This window comes from Aotus nancymaae, unplaced genomic scaffold (assembly GCF_030222135.1).
Source record: "Aotus nancymaae isolate 86718 unplaced genomic scaffold, 86718_ANA_hifiasm-v0.15.2.pri h1tg000090l, whole genome shotgun sequence".
Classification (NCBI taxonomy): domain Eukaryota; kingdom Metazoa; phylum Chordata; class Mammalia; order Primates; family Aotidae; genus Aotus; species Aotus nancymaae.
The window spans coordinates 4,221,142-4,243,463 of NW_026988505.1; the positions used below are offsets into that span (position 1 = coordinate 4,221,142).

The 22,322-nt window shown below is 38.9% G+C and overlaps 1 protein-coding gene across 1 annotated transcript in view; it reads left to right on the top strand.

Annotated features, from left to right (window-relative positions):
- The window catches only part of CSMD1 (CUB and Sushi multiple domains 1), a 2,129,340-nt gene that overhangs the window by 2,034,629 nt on the left and 72,389 nt on the right, over nucleotides 1-22,322 (top strand). The window contains exons 51-52 of the mRNA XM_064369795.1: nucleotides 4,877-5,071; nucleotides 20,608-20,781. Of these exons, the coding sequence (XP_064225865.1) occupies nucleotides 4,877-5,071; nucleotides 20,608-20,781 (369 nt within the window). The remainder of the gene's footprint in view (nucleotides 1-4,876; nucleotides 5,072-20,607; nucleotides 20,782-22,322) is intronic.

A 22,322-nucleotide genomic window follows, 5' to 3' on the forward strand; every position in this document is an offset into this window, starting at 1 on the left:
GGCCCTGGCACTATGCCTGATTGGAGGTACTAAAGCACCTAAATGAGAGCAACCACTAAGCCTGCCTACCCTCTATTAACCATCCCAAAGTAAAACTTTGGCTTAAAGAATCAAGGTGCAACTTACATAAAATGCAATTAAAAACATCTATCCTACCCAAGTACTGTCTCCTATGTGTAATTTAGTACTATCTTGAAAGAGGAGGACATTATAGTGGTGCATTCTACTAAAAGTTTACTTATATAAAACACACCAAAGGGGGGGAATGAAGAGGGAAAAGAAAAATTGATAAAATTGATAAAACATAATATAAAAATAACATTAATGCAGGAAAGAGAAGCAGAAATTAAATTTTTCTTTCATAAGCAAACTTCCTTGAGTCCTTCCCCCCGCTGTGAAATTGTATCCTGCTTTGCAAGTTTTATAAGTTTATAAATTCTTATATACTTTTTCTCTATAGCTGATAACTCTAAGTTTCTGTAACACAGAGAAGGTTTTAAGAAACCCCCAAGCAGGCTAAAATCCCACCTTCTAGTCACTATAGCAGAAGGCAATAGGTAAGACCTGTGCTAGAATCCTTGAGCTCTACATATAGCAGACATCTGGGTTACATAGCCACAGTCATATGTAAGCCTAAGTTAGGTGCCTGTCATTGTTTGTCAAATTGCCTTTGTTCTACACCTGCAAACCTGTTTTAGCACCACTGTGTACTTCATGTATAAAAAGTCAAGCCCTGTCTTTATTAAAGGCTCAGCCATTTGGATCCAAATCTGAGTTTATTTAAATGTACACCTAAAATAAATTCCTTCTGCAACCTCAACAGTCTCTCCAGTCTCTGTAATTCTGCAACAATACTGGTAATGTCAATGATTTAAACTTGAGGAAAAAAATTAGATTTTTAATGAAGGATATGTAAAGAAATTTTTTAAAATATTCTTTTAAGGGTATGCAAGTGAAATTTCACACCAAAACTAAGAATTTGACTCTGAAGTAAGGTAGAGGTAGAGGATGTACAGAAGAGGAGAAAACCTTGTGAGTTAGGGGAGGTTGAGTGTAGACACCCTTGGGGAAGGGTGTGTGAAAGGGAGTGCAGGAAGACACAGTTTTCAGGCTTCTGATGTGAGTGACTAGACACTACTTACAGATATGTGAATCTGTACACTAGGGTAGGTATTTGGAGGTTGCAAAATGCTCTGTTTTTATTTGAATTCAATATTCTCTCACACAGTTCTATTGTCAGATTTTGCCACATTATTGTATTGGGTCAAGATAAAGGATATTCTTTGTGACAGCCTTATTGACAACAACAGCAAATCAGGGCCCATTATTCCATGGAGGCTGTTGGCATTGTTTTTGTATGAATGCAGGTGAGCATGGAGTCGCAACTAACAAAGACTGGACATTTTTTACCACGCCTTAGAAAAATGGTCTCGCATTCTCTTGGTTTATATTATTTGGAATTTCTCCTCCCAAATTACATCATCATAGAGTATTCAAACTCCATTGTTTTGTATGTCCTCTACCTATCATTTTTTGAAAATATTGCATAAAATAATCTGCATCAACTTCTGGAAATCTCCAGTCTTCAACTCTCATCTTCCAGTTAAAAAAGGACAAGATGAACTTTAGTATTTATTCCAGTCCTCACTTTTCTTTTTACTCTTGATTTCCACTCATATAGGATTATTTCCTCTTTTTGTGGCAACATTTTTTGGCAGGCTATTTTTTCAAAGCATACACACATATAGATATATACATATAATATACATATTATATACACATACAATATCTAATTTGTCAGACACTGTACTAAAAAAGTTGTGAAAAGACATACTGTTTACAGTAAATGAGCCTATAGCATAGCTGAAAAAAGAGACTTAAGCAAACAATTAAACTAGCCTAAGATAATTACAAACCAAACCAAATACCATTTTCAGAACCAGCCTGGGCCGTATAACAAGATCTCATCTATATAAAAACAACAAGAAACTTTGGGAGGCCGACGTGGGTGGATCATGAGGTCAAGAGATCGAGACCATCCTGGTCAACATGGTGAAACCCCGTCTCTACTAAAAATACAAAAATTAGCCAGGCATGGTGGCGCACGCCTGTTGTCCCAGCTACTCGGGAGGCTGAGGTAGGAGAATCGCTTGAACCCAGGAGGCGGAGGTTTCGGTGAGCCAAGATCGTGCCACTGCACTCCAGCCTGGGTAACGAGCGAAACTCCGTCTCAAAAAAAAAAAAAAAAAAAAAAAAAAAAAAAAAAAAAAACAAATAAACAAGCAAAAACCAAAGAACAAAGTTGAATTGTTCTTACCAGAAATAGACTTTGTAAAAGGTAGTTTATGTTATTAAAAACAATTCTAGAAGCACGCATGCTTTTTTGATGAAATTAAATGCATTTTATTTGAAATATGCAGTGAGATTCAAGTTGAGTTATGATTAATAAGGCTAAAGCTTTTAAGGAATTTTGAGAAATGACAGTTTTGCCAGAAATTCTAAGAGTATTTTGGCTGGAGAAAAATATTTTTCTCATTGGATTAAACATTTGAGTATTCATATAAATTTAGAGTAACTACTTCAACTAAAAAAAATTAGAGAAATAAACCTAAGGATTACTTTTAAATTTGCATTTTTCTTCACATTTTAAACTTCATTGTTATCGCGATAGCAAAAAGGCCTATGTTTTTCAGTATATTTTCATATAGCTCTTGTAAATTACTGAGAAAAAACTGAGTAAGATTTTTGTAAACATTTTGGTTATGCCTGACTCAATTATAAGAAACTTGTATGGAATTTGAATGTAGGCTGGGTGCAGTGCTCACATCTGTAATTCCAGCACTTTGGGAGGCTAAGGTGGGTAGATCACTTGAGGTCAGGAGTTCAAGACCAGACTGGCCCCCATGTCGAAACCCCATTTCTCCTAAAAATACAAAAATTAGCTGGGCATGGTGGTGGGCATCTGTAATCCCATAGTCCCAGCTACTTGGGAGGCTGAGGCAGGAGAACTGCTTGAACCTGAGAGGCGGAGGTTACAGTGAGCCGAGTTCATACCACTGCCATCCAGCCCTGCATCCTGAGAGAGAGAGCAAGACTTTGTCTTAAAAAAAAGTAGATTTAAATGCAAAGTATACTACTACGATTCTGAAAAAAGCTATGGTCTCTCCAGCTAATTCTTCCAAGCTCAATTAATTCATCAATTTGATCAATTTTCTTGATGGTAAATTGTGACGGATGACAGTTACTGATGCTTCATAATTAGAGAACTGGTTGTGGTTTCTAATTTTGTATAATTTTAAATCATCTTGTACTTTTCAAAAAATACACACTAACATACGACTAAGACTTTGCATGTATTTTCAGTATATTTACAAAGTCCTTGAAGTCCACCCCTGGTAATAGTATACTACTACTAGTAGTGGTGTTATTACTACTATTACTATTGCTATTACAATTGTTACTACTGGTTCTTAAGTAACTATTATCTTCTAAGCCCTTTTCTTTTTTTTTTTTTTGTTCATAATATTTTAATACTTTTCCACTTTAAATACTGGTTTTAATTTTGTGATTGCAACATGGAAGATCCAACTTTATTATGTTTAAAAAACATCATCAGGATCATAAAGCTATTATAGAAGTCACTCTACACATTCCCAAGGTACTTTAAAATGATTATGTTTTGAGTCTGTAGATGAACTTGACATGACAAAATGTCATGTAGATGAACCATGACAAAATCCAAATACATCGTCTATACAACTCGGACTAAATACTGGTGAAAAGTGTTTAATTGGACAAATAACTGATAAGCTTAAAGCTAACCAGCGCAATTTCACAAGAGAACCAGCTCAGCCCAACTAAAGATTTCTTAATAGCAAGTGACACTGATGTTGTACTAGGTGTACAAATTAGTTGATGAAACTGAACAAAGAGAAAACCCATTCCTCCTTTTCCATACTTTGCCTTCTTATACCTCCCTTGCAGATATAACTTCCCTTTGGTTTAGCTGCCCCTGTGGCAATACCAAACCAAGTACCGCAGTGATCATGCTCTACCTCAAAACCAGGAGTCCTGGATTGCAACGGAAACACTGTGCTCTCTTGTCCTGTACAGTGGGCAGTCAGGGACAAAACCCCACATCACCAATGTATTTCAAGTTTCTAACATAGCACAAAAGAGTAACTGAGTAGAAAGGAGAGTCAACGGTAATTTTTTCTTTTCGTTTCGGGGAAGACAAAATCTGTAGATGAGAAAACATGAATATTCAGTATGTAGGAAATAGCTAGGCCCTTTTCTAAGGATACTAGTAGATGGTCTCATTTAAGACTTGTTAAACATTTTACTGAACAGTATTAGTGCAGTGTGCCTATGTATTTCTGTGTTTCTACATTCAATGATATATAGATATATATGTATGTTTCATAGGGAGAAAGACATGAAGGCATCTGATTTTCTGAAAATTATTTTCCCAGCTGGTTTGCAATTACACAATTACTATTCTGAGTTCCTCCAAGGATATTGAGGGAAATTATATGTAAGATTTTTATTTGCATGTGCTCATTACCGTCATGAAAATTTTCATCAACTCCAATGAGCCATATACATTTGTGGAAGTGATTTACCCCTTTTACAGTTCAGTCTGACTGCAAGCTTCCCAACACATCTGTAATGAGGCAGTTGAATGCATTTTACATATTGAATCATTCCCATATGACTATGTGGGTGGTAAAGAAATGCTGAGATAATATGTGATGGCATCGATTTTGCCCAACAAGATCAGTTTTCTATAGCAAGATCTTGCTATTCACAGCAAGCACGGTCTGATCTTTTCCAAAAAAAAAGAAAAATGATGATGTGATATATGTTTCTCTTCTAGCGGTCCCTTGCCCCAGTATTGAAGCTCAGCTCTCAGAACACGTCATCTGGAGGTTGGTTTCAGGATCCTTGAATGAGTTCGGTGCTCAAGTATTGCTGAGCTGCAGTCCCGGTTACTACTTAGAGGGCCGGAGGCTCGTGCAGTGCCAGGCCAATGGGACGTGGAACACAGGAGAAGAGAGGCCAAGCTGTCGAGGTGAGCAACGAGGAATGCACCCTCAAATGACACAACATCCTAGGTTATTCTAGATGCCTGCTGTCAATGGTGAGCTCCTCTAGGGGAGCTATCATCTATCATAGTCCTGTAGATCAAAAGTACAACCAAATGGCATGTCTTTTCATTACAATGGTGAATTGTATTGTCATGTGACATACTTAAACCACACTGCTGCTGGATTAGGCATTTGATGTTGTCTTTTACTTGTTAATGATCTATTTTTCAAACGTTATTTCAAATATTTCAAATCAGCTCAAAGACAAATACAAGCCTATGTGTAAAAAGGTAACTTTTACTCCATAGACAGGCTATTCAAGAGTTCTAATTAGGATCTTGGGAAATAGTATTAATGCTGAAGATTCTGTGTTCTCAAATAATGACTGTCTTCAAAAAGGAGATGATTATTCTTTTAGGTACAAGATAAGCAGTTAAAGCTTTGAGTTTCACATTAAATATGAATAAATAGAAAAATTTAAAAATGCTAGTATTATTCAGAGCCCTCTGATTCAGATGTATCTAATATATAATCTTTACTTGATTGTACAAAGAAAATTATGCATAAAAACTAGTTAGAACAGTGTACATTTTATAAAATACAGATTAGTAAGAATATATCAGAGTAAGAAATGAAAAAGACAAAAGCATGAATGTTTCACTATCTTTGATAATTTTAATTCAACTTTTAATAGAACAAATGTTAATGAAACACATCCCACAAACTCTTCACCAGGAACACAAAGATAAATCAGGAAGTATTGCTGACCTCAAGGAGCTTAAAGTTTTCATAATCATAATAAACATAGTCCCTGTTTCTCCAAGATAGCCCTGCCTGAAGCCTGTTTTCCAGGATGCTTATTAGTGATTTCTTGTCGCTCTGAACAGTGTCCTGGTTTGGGCGGTTAATGACATAGTCATTGAGTTTACAATGGCATTCCTCTCTATCACACCTTTGCCATTTAGTAAATGCCCCACTTCCCCACATCCTTGCCAGTCATGCACAGATGTATTCATCCTTGCAAGTCAATTTGTCACCTGGAGATTCCAGCATTATTACCAGTAAGGAGAGATTAGGAGAAAGAGTCAGGAACATGAACCTTTGACCTATTTTAGACTCTTCCAGCCAACATTTTGTCTATTTCAAACTAGAAATAGGATCTTTTAAAATAGACACCCATTAACTCCTCAGGAATGGGGTTTTACAAGGGGCTTCTTCAGCTGCCACAGCCCAGTATAGCTTTTTCTTGTCTTTCTAATTTCCCAGGGATGCCCAGCTATGGTGTCCTTGTCTTCCCAGAACAGGGTCATGCTAACTGCTATTTGCTGTGCGACAATCTTCCATGCTCACAGCTCAAACATCGTTCCAGAAGAATTGTCATGTGCAATGGAGAGCCTTCTATTTAAAGGAATGTTAGCAAAATCCTCATTCCTGAACTAAACTGGTTAGTAGTAAGGCATTAATCTCATTTTGGGGAAGAAAGCAAAGTTAGGCCTCTGCTTTCTTTGAACAGTGTTTCTGCCTCCAGCCTCTGAAATTCTGTCAAGTCTGTTTCCCTGCCTTTAGTTTTGTATACTGTATTCTGGTGTTTCTGACATGGAGTGCAGTAAAGACACAACCACTACACGTAACTTATCTTCACATATCCAATTGTCTCAGGCCACACACTTGTTTCATAAATTGTCAGCCATTTGTTGACTTACAGGTTGGGCATAAACTGTTATGTCACAGTTTGCTGTTTGTCTCTTGAATGTCTTCATGGACATGTGGCATTTTCCAGAGTCACTGGATTCCCACTGAAATTATTGTTGGCTTCAAAAAAAAGTGTTTGTATTAATGTTTGTAGCTAAGGTTGTGACAATTGGCCAGGAGGAGTCCCTTTCACATTGCTTTCTTATTTGATCCCTCTAACATCTCTGAAATGGTCCTCGTTTTATCATAAAAACATGAAGTTCTATGGTTATCTGGAATTTTTCTTACCCAAACACATTGTTCTCCAAAGATCCCTGGCATCTTTTAGTGGAGAGTAGTATCAGAAAACCAAATCTATGCCAGGGTAATAATGCAGTGTATTGTGCACATAGTCAGTGAGGTAGGGAAAGTTAACATGGAGTTTATTGTTACTTTGTGACCAAGCTAAAATTTTCTGCTGGTCTTTTTTCCCCAAAAAGCGATATTGATATTACCAATTTTTTCTTTTATCTACTGATTTGTTTAAATAAACTGTACTAATACAGAGCTTGTCAATCTTTTTCTCTTTCCGGAGCACAGATGTGCCATCTTGGATGTTGTAGTGCTTGATTTTTTGTTTAAATTGGATGTTCTCTAAGAGTTTAAAAGCCTTAATGGCCCTTTTCTCCTCCTCTTTTGCCTAAATGTTTTGGAAATGGCATCAGAGTACTAGAAACCCCTTTACTAAGATCATTCAGTAGACCCTCTGTGGAAGGGATACTCCAGCCTCTTTGAAAGCAACTGTTCTCTGGGATTTTCATAAAATTTTTATTTTTAAAATTTGAGGACATGTGCTAGTTATTGATTGCTGCGAAACCAGTGACCACATGCTTAGTACCTTATAATACAGATTTGCAACAGCCCAGCTTCCAGGTTCAGAAACCTGGCACATTTTGGCTGGATCCTCTGCTCACAATCTCACAGGGCTGAGTCCATGGTGTTGACAGGGTTGGAAGCCCAGTAAGGTCCAGTGAGGTTCCAATAAATCCCAAGAATGGCTCATGGGCAGAGTTTATGTCCTTGTGGCTGTGTGGCTGAGCCCTTTATGTTATTGCTGCTGATGGGGAAATAGTAAGCTCCTGGCCCTGCGTTCCCCACCCCACCAGGTGAGTCCCATGTCTCTGACTTCAGGAAAGACTCAGTTCCTGGCAAGGACTCCCCTCCCCAGGCTGTTTCCATCCAGATAATCTCATTTTTTATTAAGTCAAAGTCACCTGACTCCTAAAATACTCAGAGTTCTGTCCTCACTCAAGGGGAGAGGATTTGAGGAGATGTCTTGACCCAGGGTTGGGACACTTAGGGAACACCCTCAAATACTGCCTACCACTAGACCCCAAAGAACTTTTCATAACTATGTCATACATTAAAAACAATTAGTATTTTAAAATATTCATTTGTTAATTCATTTACATTAAAACTGTTACAATTTTACAGGTGTATTAATTTAAAATAATATGTCAATTACATGCTTACTTAAGTAACACATTTTTATGAACAGTAAGGATTCATTTTCAAACAAAGCAAAAATTAATGTGAAGAGGGTCGTATCATTTTAAAATTTTTCAAAGCTCCTTAATGTGTGGCTTAATAGAGGATGGCTGGATTCTCATAGCATCTTCTGCACTAACTTTGTCAAAGTTTGTTGTTTTGGTTGAGATATGAAAAATAAAATATATTGACGGTTGCTAGTGTAGTCATTGGAAAGGGAGATGCTTGTTGACCCCTAAAAGAATATCAGAGATGCCCAGGAGTTCCTGGATTCCATTCTTAGAAGAGCTATTTGAGAATAACACCATGAAATATACACAGTTTTAGGGCACATGTTTCTATGGCACAGGCAGGTAGTAGACAAACCAGTGGTGGAAACAATTCGAACAACAGTTGTCTCACGTTTCCCTCCAACATGGAATTTCATGAGTACTAGTGTCATCTATGTATTGCTCACAACCAGGTTTAATGTAATATTCAATATTATTGCTTTTATTTACTTGGGACAAATATTGAGTTCCTCAATATGGTAACCATCTACTCTCTTGAAAGTCACTTAATAATACCAGAAAAAACATAGACAATATAACGTTGGGAATTACACCACCTTTAAAACTTTGCTCCCCCAAAAGAAAATGAAAAACACAATTTTTAAAAACTTAAGATGTAGGCCAGGCACAGTGGCTCAGCACTTTGGGAGGCCAAGGTGAGTGGATCACCTGGGGTCACGAGTTTGAGACTAGCCTGACCAACATGGTGAAACACTGTATCTACTGAAAAATACAAAAATTACCCCGGCTTGGTGGCATGCACCTATAACCCCAGTTACTTGGGAGGCTGAGGCAGGAGAATCGCTTGAACCCAGGAGGTGGGGGTTTTAGTGAGCTGAGATCACACCACTGCAATCCAGCCTGAGCAACAGAGTGAGACTGTCCCCTCAACAACAACACCAACAACAAAAATTAAAATGTAAACAATTTCTGGGATCCACAAGAAAAAAAAAGCAATAAATACATTAATTTAATTTTGCTGTAACACAATTTAACTTCATGTTATGCTTAAATTACATTTCTCTCTCATGTTTCCTACTTTGCCAACACACACACACACACACACAAACAAAACACACCATGAATCCTGGTAATAGTATAGTTTACCATTAAGTAAATGTGTAATAAACCCCAGGAAATTAAAACATAATTTAATTTATTAAAGTAATGAAAATGACACATTTTTGTAAGGACAATTTTCCACACTGTGATAGCTTCTTCACAGAAGAAACACAGTGTCACTGTCCACATTATTTTGGATCAGGACCAACAGAATCTTCAATGGTAGCATCACCCAAATCATCATCCAGCTGAGGAGCAGGCGTTTTCATTTTTTTGTTTGTTTTTTTTTTTTAACTGCCCAGGGTTCATGTTAGAGTGGCCCTGCTCATAAGATCTCCCAGAACTTAATTGTTTTCAGTTACTTATTTGCTTAGAAGCTGGAAATGTTAAGCTTTCCCTTTCTGCTTGTCCAGTTAGCTCCAGATAAAGAGGTGAGCCTTGATCACATAGTAATCACACTAATAATAACTGTGAAATTCACCAATTTTGGAAGGGTTTGTGCTATTCTAACTCCAGGCTATTCTAATATGTCCCTAGAGAAAAAGCGAGAAATTCGCCAGCTGAGAAATTCACCAATTTTGGAAGGGTTTGTGCTATTCTAACTACAGGCTATTCTAATATGCCCCTGGAGAAAAACCCAGGTCTCCATGAGCAAACAGACGGGAGACCATAGTCTCACCTTAAACAGTAAGCTCTGCAGTCCTATCCTTCAAGACATAATAATAGAAAATTAAAATTTAATATCTAGGGGTGCCTGAACACCTTCCTAGCACAAAGTTGTTATACAAGTAGAAGGCTATTATATTCTTATTGCTTTTGTTATTTGAATTATTGTCTATATTTAAAAAGAAAAACATTTGCCACAGAAATCCATGAATCACACACAAAAAGTTACCTTTTTATTTTACATTTTATACACTCACACTGACTCAGTGAGCTACATTGGAATTTTGTAATATTATAGATATTCAATGAACATGGCATAAATTCTGGATGGTACATCTTTTCTAAGTGCTTATTTAAGAGTTATCTTGGGAGATTGCTGGCAAGATGGTCAAATAGGAACAGCTCCAGTGCACAGCTCCCAGCAAGATCAACATAGAAGGTGAGTGATCTCTGCATTTCCAGCTGAGGTACCTGGTTCATCTCACTGGGACTGGTTGGACAGTGGGTGCAGCCCAAAAAAGGCAAGCTGAAGCAGGGTGGGGCATCATCTCACCCAGGAAATGCAAGAGGCTGGAGAACTCCCTCTCCTTGCCAGGGGAAGCCATTAGGGACTGTTCCTTGCCCTCCGGCCCAGACTGTGCTTTTCCCACAGTCTTCACAACCCTCAGACTAGGAGATTCCCTCCGGTGCCTGAAATACCAGTGCCCCAGCTTTCCAGAACCAAACTGGACATCCATTGTTTGGAAAGACTCTGAGCTAGCCACAGCAATTTTTTTTCCTCAAACCCAACTGGTGCCTAGAACACCAGTGAGACAGAACTATTCACTCCCCTGAAAAAGGGGGCTGAAGCCAGTGAGCCAGGTGATCTGGCTTGGCAGGTCCCACCCCCACAAAGACAAGCAAGCTAAGATTCACTGGCTGGAAATTCTCACAGCCACCACAGCAGTCTGAGATCGACCTGGGACTTTTGAGCCCAGTAGGGGGAGGGGTATCCACCACTGCTGAAGCTCAAGCAGGTGGTTTTAACCTCGCCTGTGTAAACAAAGTCACCAGAAAGTTCCAACAGAATGGAACTCAACACAGATCAGCAAGGCCTCTGCAGGCAGACTGTGTCACTAGACTCCTTCCTTGGTGGGCAGGGAATGTCTGAAAAAAGGCAGCAGCCCATCAGGAACTTATAAATAAAGTTCCCAACTTCCTGGGACAGAGCATCTGAGAAAAGGGTTGGTTATGGGTACAGCTTCAGCAGACTTCAACATCCTTCCCTGGCAGCTCTGAAGAGAGCAGCACATTTTCCAGCATAGCTTTTGAACTCTGATAAGAAATAGACTGCCTCATCAAGTGGCTCTTTGACCCCCGTGTATCCTGACTGGGAGACACCTCCCTGTAGGGGCCAATAAATACCTCATATAGGACAGCTCTGGCTAGCATCTGGCAGGTACCTTTCTGGGATGAAGCCATCAGAGAAAGAAACAAGCATCAATCTTTGCTGTTCTACATCCTCCACTGGTGATTCTCAGGCAAGCAGAATCTGGAGTGGACCTTCAGCAAACTCCAGGAGAGCTACAGCAGAGGGGCCTGACTGTTAGAAGGAAAACTAACAAATGGAAAGAAATAGTTTCAACATCAATAGAAAGGATGTCCACTCAGAGACCCCATCCAAAGGTCACCAATTTCAAAGACCAAAGGTAGAAAAATCCACAAAGAGAAGAAACCAGCCCAAAAAGGCTGAAAAATTCAAAAAACCAAATACCTCTTCTCCTTCAAGGGATCACGACTCCTCACCAGCAAGGAAACAAAACTGAACAAAAAATGAGTTTGACAAACTGACAGAAACAGGCTTCAGAAGGTGGGTAGTAAAATTCTCTGAGCTAAATGAACATTTTCTAACCCAATGCAAAGAAACTAAGAACTTTGAAAAAAGGTTAGATGAAATGCTAACTAGAATAACCAATTTAGAGAATAACATACACAACCCTAATGGAGCTGAAAAGCACAGCATGAGAACTTCATGAAGCATACACAAGTTTCAATAGCCAAATCAATGAAGCAGAAGAAAGGATATCAGAGATTGAAGATAACTCAATGAAATTAAGCAAGAAGACAGATTAGAGAAAAAAGAGTGAAAAGAAATGAACAAAGCCTCCAAGAAATATGGGATTATGTGAAAAGACTAGTATCTGAAAGTGAAGGGGAGAATGAAACCAAGTGGGAAAACACTCTTTAGGACATTATCCAGGAGAACTTCCCCAACCTACCAAGTCCATTCAAAATTCAAATTCAGGAAATACAGAGACCATCACAAAGATATTCCCCAAGAAGAGCAACCCCAAGGCACATAATTGTCAGATTCACCAGGGTTGAAATGAAGGAAAAAATGCTAAGGGCAGCCAGAGAAAAAAGTCAGGTTACCCACAAAGGGAAGCCTATCAGACTCACAGAATATCTATCAGCAGAAACCCTACAAGTCAGAAAAGAGAGGGGGCCAATATTAACATATTTAAACAAAATCCTTTACAGATAAGCAATCACTGAGAGATTTTGTTACCACCAGGCCTGCCTTACAAGAGCTCCTGAAGGAAGCACTGAACACAGAAAGGAATGACCAGTACCAGCCACTGCAAAAACACACCAAATTGTAAAGTCCATCAACATTATGAAGAAACTGCATCAACTAATAGGCAAAACAACCAGCTAGCATTATAATGGTAGGATCAAATTCACACATAACAATATTAATCAAATGTAAATAGACTAAATGCCCCAATTAAAAGGTACAGACTGGCAAATTGGATAAAGAGTAGAGACCCATTGCAGCTCTAAAGACACACATAGGCTCAAAATACAGGGATAAAGATTTACCAAGCAAATGGAAAGCAAAAAAGTAAAATAAAAAATCAAAAAAAAGCAAGGGTTGTAATCCTATTATCTGATAAAACAGACTTTAAACCAACACAAATCAGAAGAGACAAAGAAGGGCATTACATAATGGTAAAGGGATCGATGCAACAAGAGGAGCTAACTATCCTAAATATATATGTACCCAATACAGGAGCACCCAGATGCATAAACCAAGTTCTTAACAACCTACAAAGAGACTTAGACTCTCACCCAATAATAGTGGGAGACTTTAACACCCCACTTAGACAGATCAATGAGACAGAAAATTAACAAGGACATCCAAGACTCTAACTCAGACCTGGACCAAGCAGACCTAATAGACATCTACAGAACACTCCACCCCAAATTTACAGAATATGCATTCTTCTCAGCACCACATTGCACTTATTCTAAAAACCTGACTACATAATTAGAAGTAAAACACATCTGAGCAAATGCAAATGAACAGAAATCATAACAAACAGTCTCTCAGACCACAGTGCTAACAAATTAGAACTCAGGATTAAGAAACTCACTCAAAACCGCACAACTACATGGAAACTGAACAACCTGCTCCTGAATGACTACTGGATAAATAATGAAATGAAGGCAGAAATAAAGATGCTCTTGAAACCAATGAGAATGAAGACACAATGTACCAGAATCTCTTGGACACATTTAAAGCATTGAGTAGAGGGAAATTTATAGCACTTAATGTCCACAAGAGAAATGAGGAAAGATCTAAAATTGATACCCTAACATCACAATTAAAACAACTAAGGAGCGAGAATGAATTCAAAAGCTAGCAGAAGACAAGAAATAACAGATTAGAGGAGAACTGAAGGAGATGGAGACAAAAAAAAAAAAAAAGACCAAAAAAAAAACCTTGGAAAAAAAAAAATCAATGAATCCAGGAGCTGTTTTTAAAAAATTAATAAAAAAAAATCAACAAAATAAGTAGACCATTAGCAAGACCAATAAAGAAGAAAAGAGAGAAGAATCAAATAGAAGCAATAAAAAATTATAAAGGGGACATCAACACCAATCCCACAGAAATACAAACTACCACCAGAGTATACTATAAACATGTCTATGCAAATAAACTGGTAAATATAGAAAAATGGATAAATTTCTGGACATTTACACCATCTCAAGACTAAATCAGGAAGAAGTCAAAATCCCGGAATAGACCAATAACAAGGTCTGAAATTGAGATAGCAATTAATAGCCTACCAACCAAAAAAAGTCAAGGACCAGAGAGGTTCACAGCTGAATTCTACCAGCAGTACAAAGAGAAGCTGGTACCATTTATTCTGAAACTACTCCAAACAATAGAAAATGAGGGAATCCTCTTTAACTCATTTTATCCATCCAACATCATCCTGAAAGCAAAACCTGGCAGAGACACAACTAAAAAAGAAAATTTCAAGTCAATATCTATAACGAACATTAGTGTGAAAAATCTTCAGTTAAGTTACTGGCAAACCGAATCCAACTGCACATCAAAAGCCTTACCCATCACGATCAAGTCGGCTTTATCCCTGGGATGCAAGGCTGGTTAAACATACACAAAAGAACAAAAACCACATGTATACCTCAATAGTTGCAGAGAAGGCCTTTGACAAAACTCAACAACCTTTCATTCTAAAAACTCACAATAAACTAGGTATTGATGGTATGCATCTTCAAATAATAAGAGCTATTTATGACAAACCCACAGCCAATTAATGCTAAAAGGGCAAACACTGGAAGCATTCTCTTTGAAAACCAGCACAGAACAAGGATGCCCTCTCTCACCATTTCTATTCAACATAGTACTGGAAGTTCTGGCCAGGGCAATCAAGCAAGAAAAATAAATAAATAGTATTAAAATAGGTAAAGAGGAAGTCAGATTGTCTCTATTTGCAGATGACATGGTTGTATATTTAGAAGACTCCATCATCTCAGCCCAAAATCTCATTAAGCTGATAGCAACTTCAGCAAAGTCTCAGGATACAAAAATCAGTGTGCAAAGATCACAAGCATTCCTATAAACCAGTAACAGACAAACAGAGAGCCAAATCATGAGTGAACTCCCATTCACAATTGCTACAAAGAATAAAATACCTAGGAATACAACTAACAAGTGATGTGAAGGACCCCTTCAAGAACTACAAACCACTGCTCAAGGAAATAAGAGAGGGCACAAACAGATGTAAAAACATTCCATGCTAATGGGTAGGAAGAATCAGTATCATGAACATGGCTATACTACTCAAAGTAATCTATAGATTCAATGCTATCCCCATCAAGCTACCATTAACTGTCTTCACAAAATTGGAAAAAAAACCTTAAATTCCATATGATACCAAAAAAGAGCCCACATAGCCAAGACAATCCTAAGCACAAATATTTAATTTAAAAAAATTATTTTTAAAAGCTGGAGGCATCACGCTACCTGACTCCAAACTACAGTAATAAAAACAGCATGGCACTGGTACCAAAACAGAGATATAGACCAATGGAATAGAACAGAGGCCACTGAAACAACCCCACACAACTACAACCATCTGATTTTGACAAACCTGACAAAGACAAGCAATGAGGAAAAGATTCCCTATTTAATAAATGGTGCTGGGAAAACTGGCTAGCCATATGCAGAAAGCTGAAACTGGATCCCTTCCTTACACCTTATACAAAAATTAACTCAAGATTGATTAAAATTTTAAACCTAAGACCTGGCACCATAAAAACCCTAGAAGAAAATCTAGGCAATATCATTCAGAACATAGGCATGGGCAAAGATTTCATACTAAAACACCAAAAGGAGTGGCAACAAAAGCCAAAATAGTCAAATGGGATCTAATCAAACTAAAGAGCTTCTGCACAGTCAAAGCAACTATCATTAGAGTGAACCGACAACCAACAGAATGAGAAAGTATTTTTGTAATCTACCCATCTGACAAAGGGCTAATAACCAGAATCTACAAAGAATTTAAACAAATTTACAAGACAACCCCATCAAAAAGTGGGTGAAGAATATGAACAGAGATTTCTCAAAAGGAGACATTTATGCAGCCAACAAACATATGGAAAAAAAACCTCATCAACACTGGTCATTAGAGATATGCAAATCAAAACCATGTTGAGATACCATCTCACACCAGTTAGAACGGCGATCATTAAAAAATCAGGAGACAACAGATGCTGGAGAAAGAGGAACGCTTTTACACTGTTGGTGGGAGTATAAATTAGTTTAACCGTTGTGGAAGACAATGTGGTGATTCCTCAAGGATCTAGAACTAGAAATACTATTTGACCCAGCAATCCCATCATTAGGTGTATACCCAAAGGAGTATAAATCATTCTGTTATAAAGACACATGCACATGTAGAGTGTGTGTGTGTGTGTGTGTGTGTGTGTGTCTGTCTGTGTGTGGCACTATTCATAAGAGCAGTGACTTGAAACCAACTCACATGCCCATCAATGATACACTGGATAAAGAAAATGTGGCACATATATACCATGGAATACTATGCAACCCTAAAAAAAGATGAGTTCATGTCCTTTGCAGGACGTGAATGAAGCTGGAAACCATCATTCTCAGCAAACTGACACAAGAACAGAAAACCAAACAGCACATATTCTCACTCATAAGTGAGTGTGGAACAACGAGAACACATGGACACAGGGATGGGAGCATCAAACACAGGGGCCTGTTGGGGGTGGATGTATGGGGCTAGGAGATGGATAGCAGTGAGGTGGGGGACCAGGGGAGGGATAGCATTAGGATAAATACCTGATGTCGATGATGGGGTGATGCATGCAGCAAACCACCATGGCACGTTTGTACCTATGTAACAAACCTGCACATTCTGAACAGGTACCCCAGAACTTAAAGTATAATTTTTTTTAAAGTTATTTTTAATTTGACATCAGTCAAACTGTGAAATGGGCAGGCTAGTGCTGAAAGATCTCCTGTTTGTTACTAGACGCAGGCCTGGATTGATCATTAAACTTACAGGAGCCTGTGTTTATCAGCAGATGTATTTCGTTTATATCCAAGGAAACCAGAGTAGCCATTGTCATTCCATTCCATTGTCAGAATGGACATCAGACATCACTCAGAACTACCTACCATTGAATTTTCTTGATAATATTCTCAGAAGCAAATGCCCAGCTCACATCAAATAACTCTAGTGACAACCCATTGCCCCAGAGACAGCTGATTTCATGTTTGAACATTTTCACTTTGAAGGAGGCTTCCTATTGACTTACATCCAGTGATTGATGGTGGCTCTATTCCTCTAGGCCTAAAAAAACAATTCCTGACTCTGTTCTACACAGAGTACCTTCATGTATTTGCAAACAATCGTTGTGAGTCCTCTGAGCCTTTTATTCAAGGTAAAGAGAGCCTCCTTGCTCACACATTTCCTTGCCAGCTGTTTATTCTTCATGGAGGTCTGCATGTTCATTTGACTTTTTTTTCAGCTACAATGTATTCGAGAAGACCTACTCTTGGGTTTATGTTTGTTTATTACACTCACAAGTAATATCCATATTACTGATAGGAGTACTGTCCTTACAAGTATAAGAACTAATCTGTCACGATACAAGTTTTTTTAAGTAGACATATTTCAACATGAATATAATCATAGAATTGAAGGAAAGACAAAAAAAGAGATGTTACTGTGGGAAGGGAGGGCAGTGGCTTGGAATCCCCAGGGACAGTGAGAAAACACACTGTGGATGTGGGATTGCAGGAGCCTTCTGGGTGCTGTGGACACACTTTTAATGAAATGAAAAAAAAAGGAAACTTAAGAAATTCATTTTTAGAAACTCAAGAGGAAAAAGAACATGAAAATAAGGCTTTCCCTTTGATGTTTGACAAAGCCTATTTTTAGTAGTGAGGAGCTCCCCACTTTCAATAGGGCAAGATTTCCAAGTTATTCTTGCTATCTTTATTAATGCATTGAGTTTACTACCATACAAGGAAACTCTGGGTCTGAAATGCTATTATTCAGCTACTGAAAAGCTAAAAGTTTGCTCCATTACTTCTTTAAGATTGAGTAAATCTTGTTAGAGGACAAATGTAAAATACTTTTATAACCATAATATTTTTAACAGAGACTTCAAGAATAGAAACAGATGTATAAGCAAAGGGAGGTGTTCTTGCTGCTCTACCACTGAAGGTGAAGGTGCGCTGAAACCTCCATGTGGAATTCGACTCAGACCTCGTTGTTATATAACGGTTTCTCTGACAAGCATGGAAGTTCAAGACAAGATCCAATTATCTTAAATCACTACCAATGCATCTTTAAATATCATAGTTCAAGAAGTTCACACTATGCTTTGGAAAAGGCTTAATGAAAAGTTCATAACAAATTGTAAAAATCTAAATCCTACATGAATTCATTGACATTTGGTAAACATATTAGCATATTACTAAATGCATATGCTATGACACTGTAATAGTTTAGCAATCCCCAAAACTAATAAACCATGAAGGCTCTCTCAATAACAATAATGTGCTGGTCATGATGGACTCTTGAGTTGAACTTCCCAATATCTGGTAGAGCCTCCAATAGAAAACAGTGAGTCTGGCTGTGTCTGTCTGAACATTTGAAATAGAGCCTAGGTTGTCCTGTCATATCATGGAGTAAGGACAGCTTAATTAAAAGGTCTGGGGATTTGGGGATGCCAAGGTGGGAGGATCGCTTGAGTCCAGTAGTTCCAGGCCAGCCTGGACAACATAGTGAGATCCCCATCTCTACAAAAGTTAAATTAAAAAAAATAGCTGAGCATGGTGGTACCCACATCCCAAGCTACTTGGGAGGCTGAGGCAGAAGGATCACTTGAACTCAGGAGGTCAGGGCTGCTGCTGGAAGCTACAGATGCACCACTGCACAGTAACCTGAGCAGCAGAGCAAGACTCTGTCTCCATAAGCAACAACAACAAAAGGGCTGGTTTCAGTGGTACATGCATAATTTTATTTTCCTCATTTAAATTATCTTAATGGTTTTTCTACCTTTGATTCAATTGACTCAGTAGGTCCTGATTTATTATGTTACCTTTAGCTAACCCTGTTTGAGCCTGCTTATTGTGCAAGTGATGGCTTCTGTTTGAATTTAATGTAGAAGCCTGTGCAGTAGGAGCTATTATCAACTCGTAACAGGGACCAGAGACTTAGGAAATTGGCCAATGCCACCTGGCTTGTACATGGCAGAACCAGGCCTGACTCTGGGTAGCCTGCAGCCAGAATCTGGGTTCTTCCTCACTATATTTTACTGTCTCATATGGTTTACTGTAAATGAGAGGGAATGTAATGTTTGCCACTGCAGGCAGCACCTAAGCACCTTATGTATCAATGCTTATCTGGCACTCTTACACTTGCTTTGAATAGCTTTTCTTACAGTTTCAGTCTTACCTGTTTAAAACATATTTAAGCCTCTGATGATAGGTTGGCCTGGATACCCTTGTTATTTCCTCCTATCCCCGAGATGCTATGATTTCCTGTGCTCAAGTGTTTATAGACCTGAAGAGCAGAGATTTAAGTGGTATAGTTAGAATATGTAATGAGGGTGACCATTAATTTATTTCCCAAACTGTAATAATTTCATGGGTGAAAATGGACACGATCAATAACTGTGCTGAGACAACAAGTGTAAACATGGGGCATAGGGTCAGTCTATCAATGCCCACTTAAGGTCTAGTTTATCTGCATGTTTTAATTTCCAGAAAGTCTCTAAATGCCCTGGGTGGTGAGCATTCTTACAGAGCTCATGATCCCAACAAATTATGCAAGTATCTAAAACAACAAATAAACTGACCAATGCTATGCATTCAGAAGTCTTAGATTTTAATACGACACTACTTTGTCCCAGCTGACTGGCTTTGGTAAAGAAAACTGGCATTCCTTATTTCTTGATAGGCTCATGAGGCTTCTAGTAATTACTACTATGTAATTCTTGGGATTGATATGGACATAAAGATAAAGATATACACAATTTATTTGATGGACATGTCTGTGCATGAATATTTTGTATACTGTGTATTTTTTCAAGAATGATTCACTTATACCTGTCAGAATGAAAATAAAAATAACATCAATGGGTCAAGGTGTGGTGGCTTACACCTGTAATCCCAGCACATTGGGAGGTTGAGGTGGGCGGATCACTTGAGATCAGGAGTTTGAGATCAGACTGGCCAACATGGCAAAACCCCATCTCTACTAAAAATAGAAAAATTAGCAGGGTGTGGTGGCAGGTGCCTGTAATTCCAGCTACTCGGGAGGCCCAGGCAGGAAAATCACTTGAACTTGGGAGGCAGATGTAGCAGGGAGCCAGGATAGTGCCAGGGCACTGCAGCCTGAGTGACAGAGTAAGACTCCATCTCAATGACAACAAAAATTAATGGGTAACTGGAGGAATCTAGAATATTTTGGAATTCACTTTAAGCTTTTAGGTTTCTGTTTCAAGGACATAAAGATGGAAAATTAAGCTTCTTAGGTGACTGGTCTATCTGGCCCTAAGAAAATATCCCTCATCCATATTCTTAGTGAAAATTAAGACTAAAAATAGTTTGTGTGTGTTTTTAAAGCACAGGAATAATCTGTATACCTGAGTTGATGTTCACTTTTTTTTTCTTTTTTTCCCCCTTCTAGTTATCTCATGTGGAAGCCTTTCCTTTCCCCCAAATGGCAACAAGATTGGAACATTGACAGTTTATGGGTCCACAGCTATATTTACGTGTAACACCGGCTACACACTCGTGGGATCTCATGTCAGAGAGTGCTTGGCGAATGGGCTCTGGAGTGGCACTGAAACTCGATGTCTGGGTAAATTAATCTATGTTCTGGGATTTATTTAATTCAAATGAACCTTAGATTATAGCTGTGTAACACTTACAACTTCTTACTGTAATGTCTTAAATTTTTTCTTTGAGTATCTAAAGAGATTTGTTTTTAATCCAAGCAATAAACAAAAGTCATATATTGCCCTATGTGTCATAAAGGCAATTTTACAAGAGTGCTGAGTATATAACCACACTCAAATGCCATCATGATTTTAGGACATACAAAAATGAATTTCAAAAACATTGTACATTTTAAGTTTTTTAAAATTTAAAAATTAAGTCAGTGAATTGAAGTTATATTTATTCAAATTGATGTAAGTACGGTGAATTATGTAAAATGATATGTATTGGCCCCTGGGCAAGATGGCCAAATAGGAACAGCTCTGGTGTACAGCTCCTGGCAAGACTGATGCAGATGGTGGGTGATTTTCACATTTCCAACTGAGGTACCTGGTTCATCTCATTGGGACTGATTGGACAGCGGGTGTAGCACAAGGAGGGTGAGCTCTAAAGCAGTATGGGACATTGCCTCACCTGGGAAGTTCAAGGGGCTAAGGAACTCCCTCCTCTAGCCAAAGGAAGCCATTAGGTACTGTTTCCTGCACTCAGGCTCAGATACTGCACTTTTCTCATGGTCTTCACAACATGCAGACCAGGAGATTCCCTCTGGGCCTTCACAATCACCAGGGCCCTGGGTTTCCAGCACAAAACTGGGTGGCCATTTGAGTAGAAACCAAGCTAGTTGCAGCAGTTTTTTTTTTTCATACCTCAGTGGTGCCTGGACACCAGCAAGACAGAACTGTTCACTCCGCTGTAGAGGGGGGCTGAAGCAAGGGAGCACAGTGGTCTGGCTCTGCAGGTCCCACACCACGGAGACCAGCAAGCTAAGATCCACTGATTTAACATTCTGGCAATATGCACAGCAGTCTGAGCTCCACCTAGGACATTCAAGCTCAGTGAAGGGAGGGGAGTTTGCCATTTCTGAGGCTCCAGTAGGCAGTTTCAACCCCACAGTCTAAGCAAAGCTGCTGGGAAATCTGAGCTGGGTGGAGCCCAACACAGCTCAGCAGCTGCAGGCACTGTCTCACTAGATGTCCTTGCTGTGCAGGGCATCTCTGAAGAAAGGTACCAGCCAGTCAGGGACTTATAAATAAACCCCCCACCTTCCTGAGACAGAAAACCTGGGAAATGGGCAGTTGTAGGTACAGCTTGAGCAGACCTCAACGTCCCTGCCTGGCAGCTCAGAAGAGAGCAACAGATTTCCAACACAGCGCTTGAACACTGATAAGGGACAGACTGCCTCCTCAAGTGGCTCCCTGACCCCTGTGTATCCTGACTGGGAGACACCTCCCAGTAGGGGCCAATGGACACCTCATACAGGAGAGCTCTGACTGGCATCTGGCAGGTACCCCTCTGGGACAAAGCTACCAGAGGAAGGAAAAGGCTGCAATCTTTGCTGTTCTGTAGCCTCCACTGATGATTCCCAGGCAAACAGGATCTGGAGTGGACCCCCAGCAAACTCCA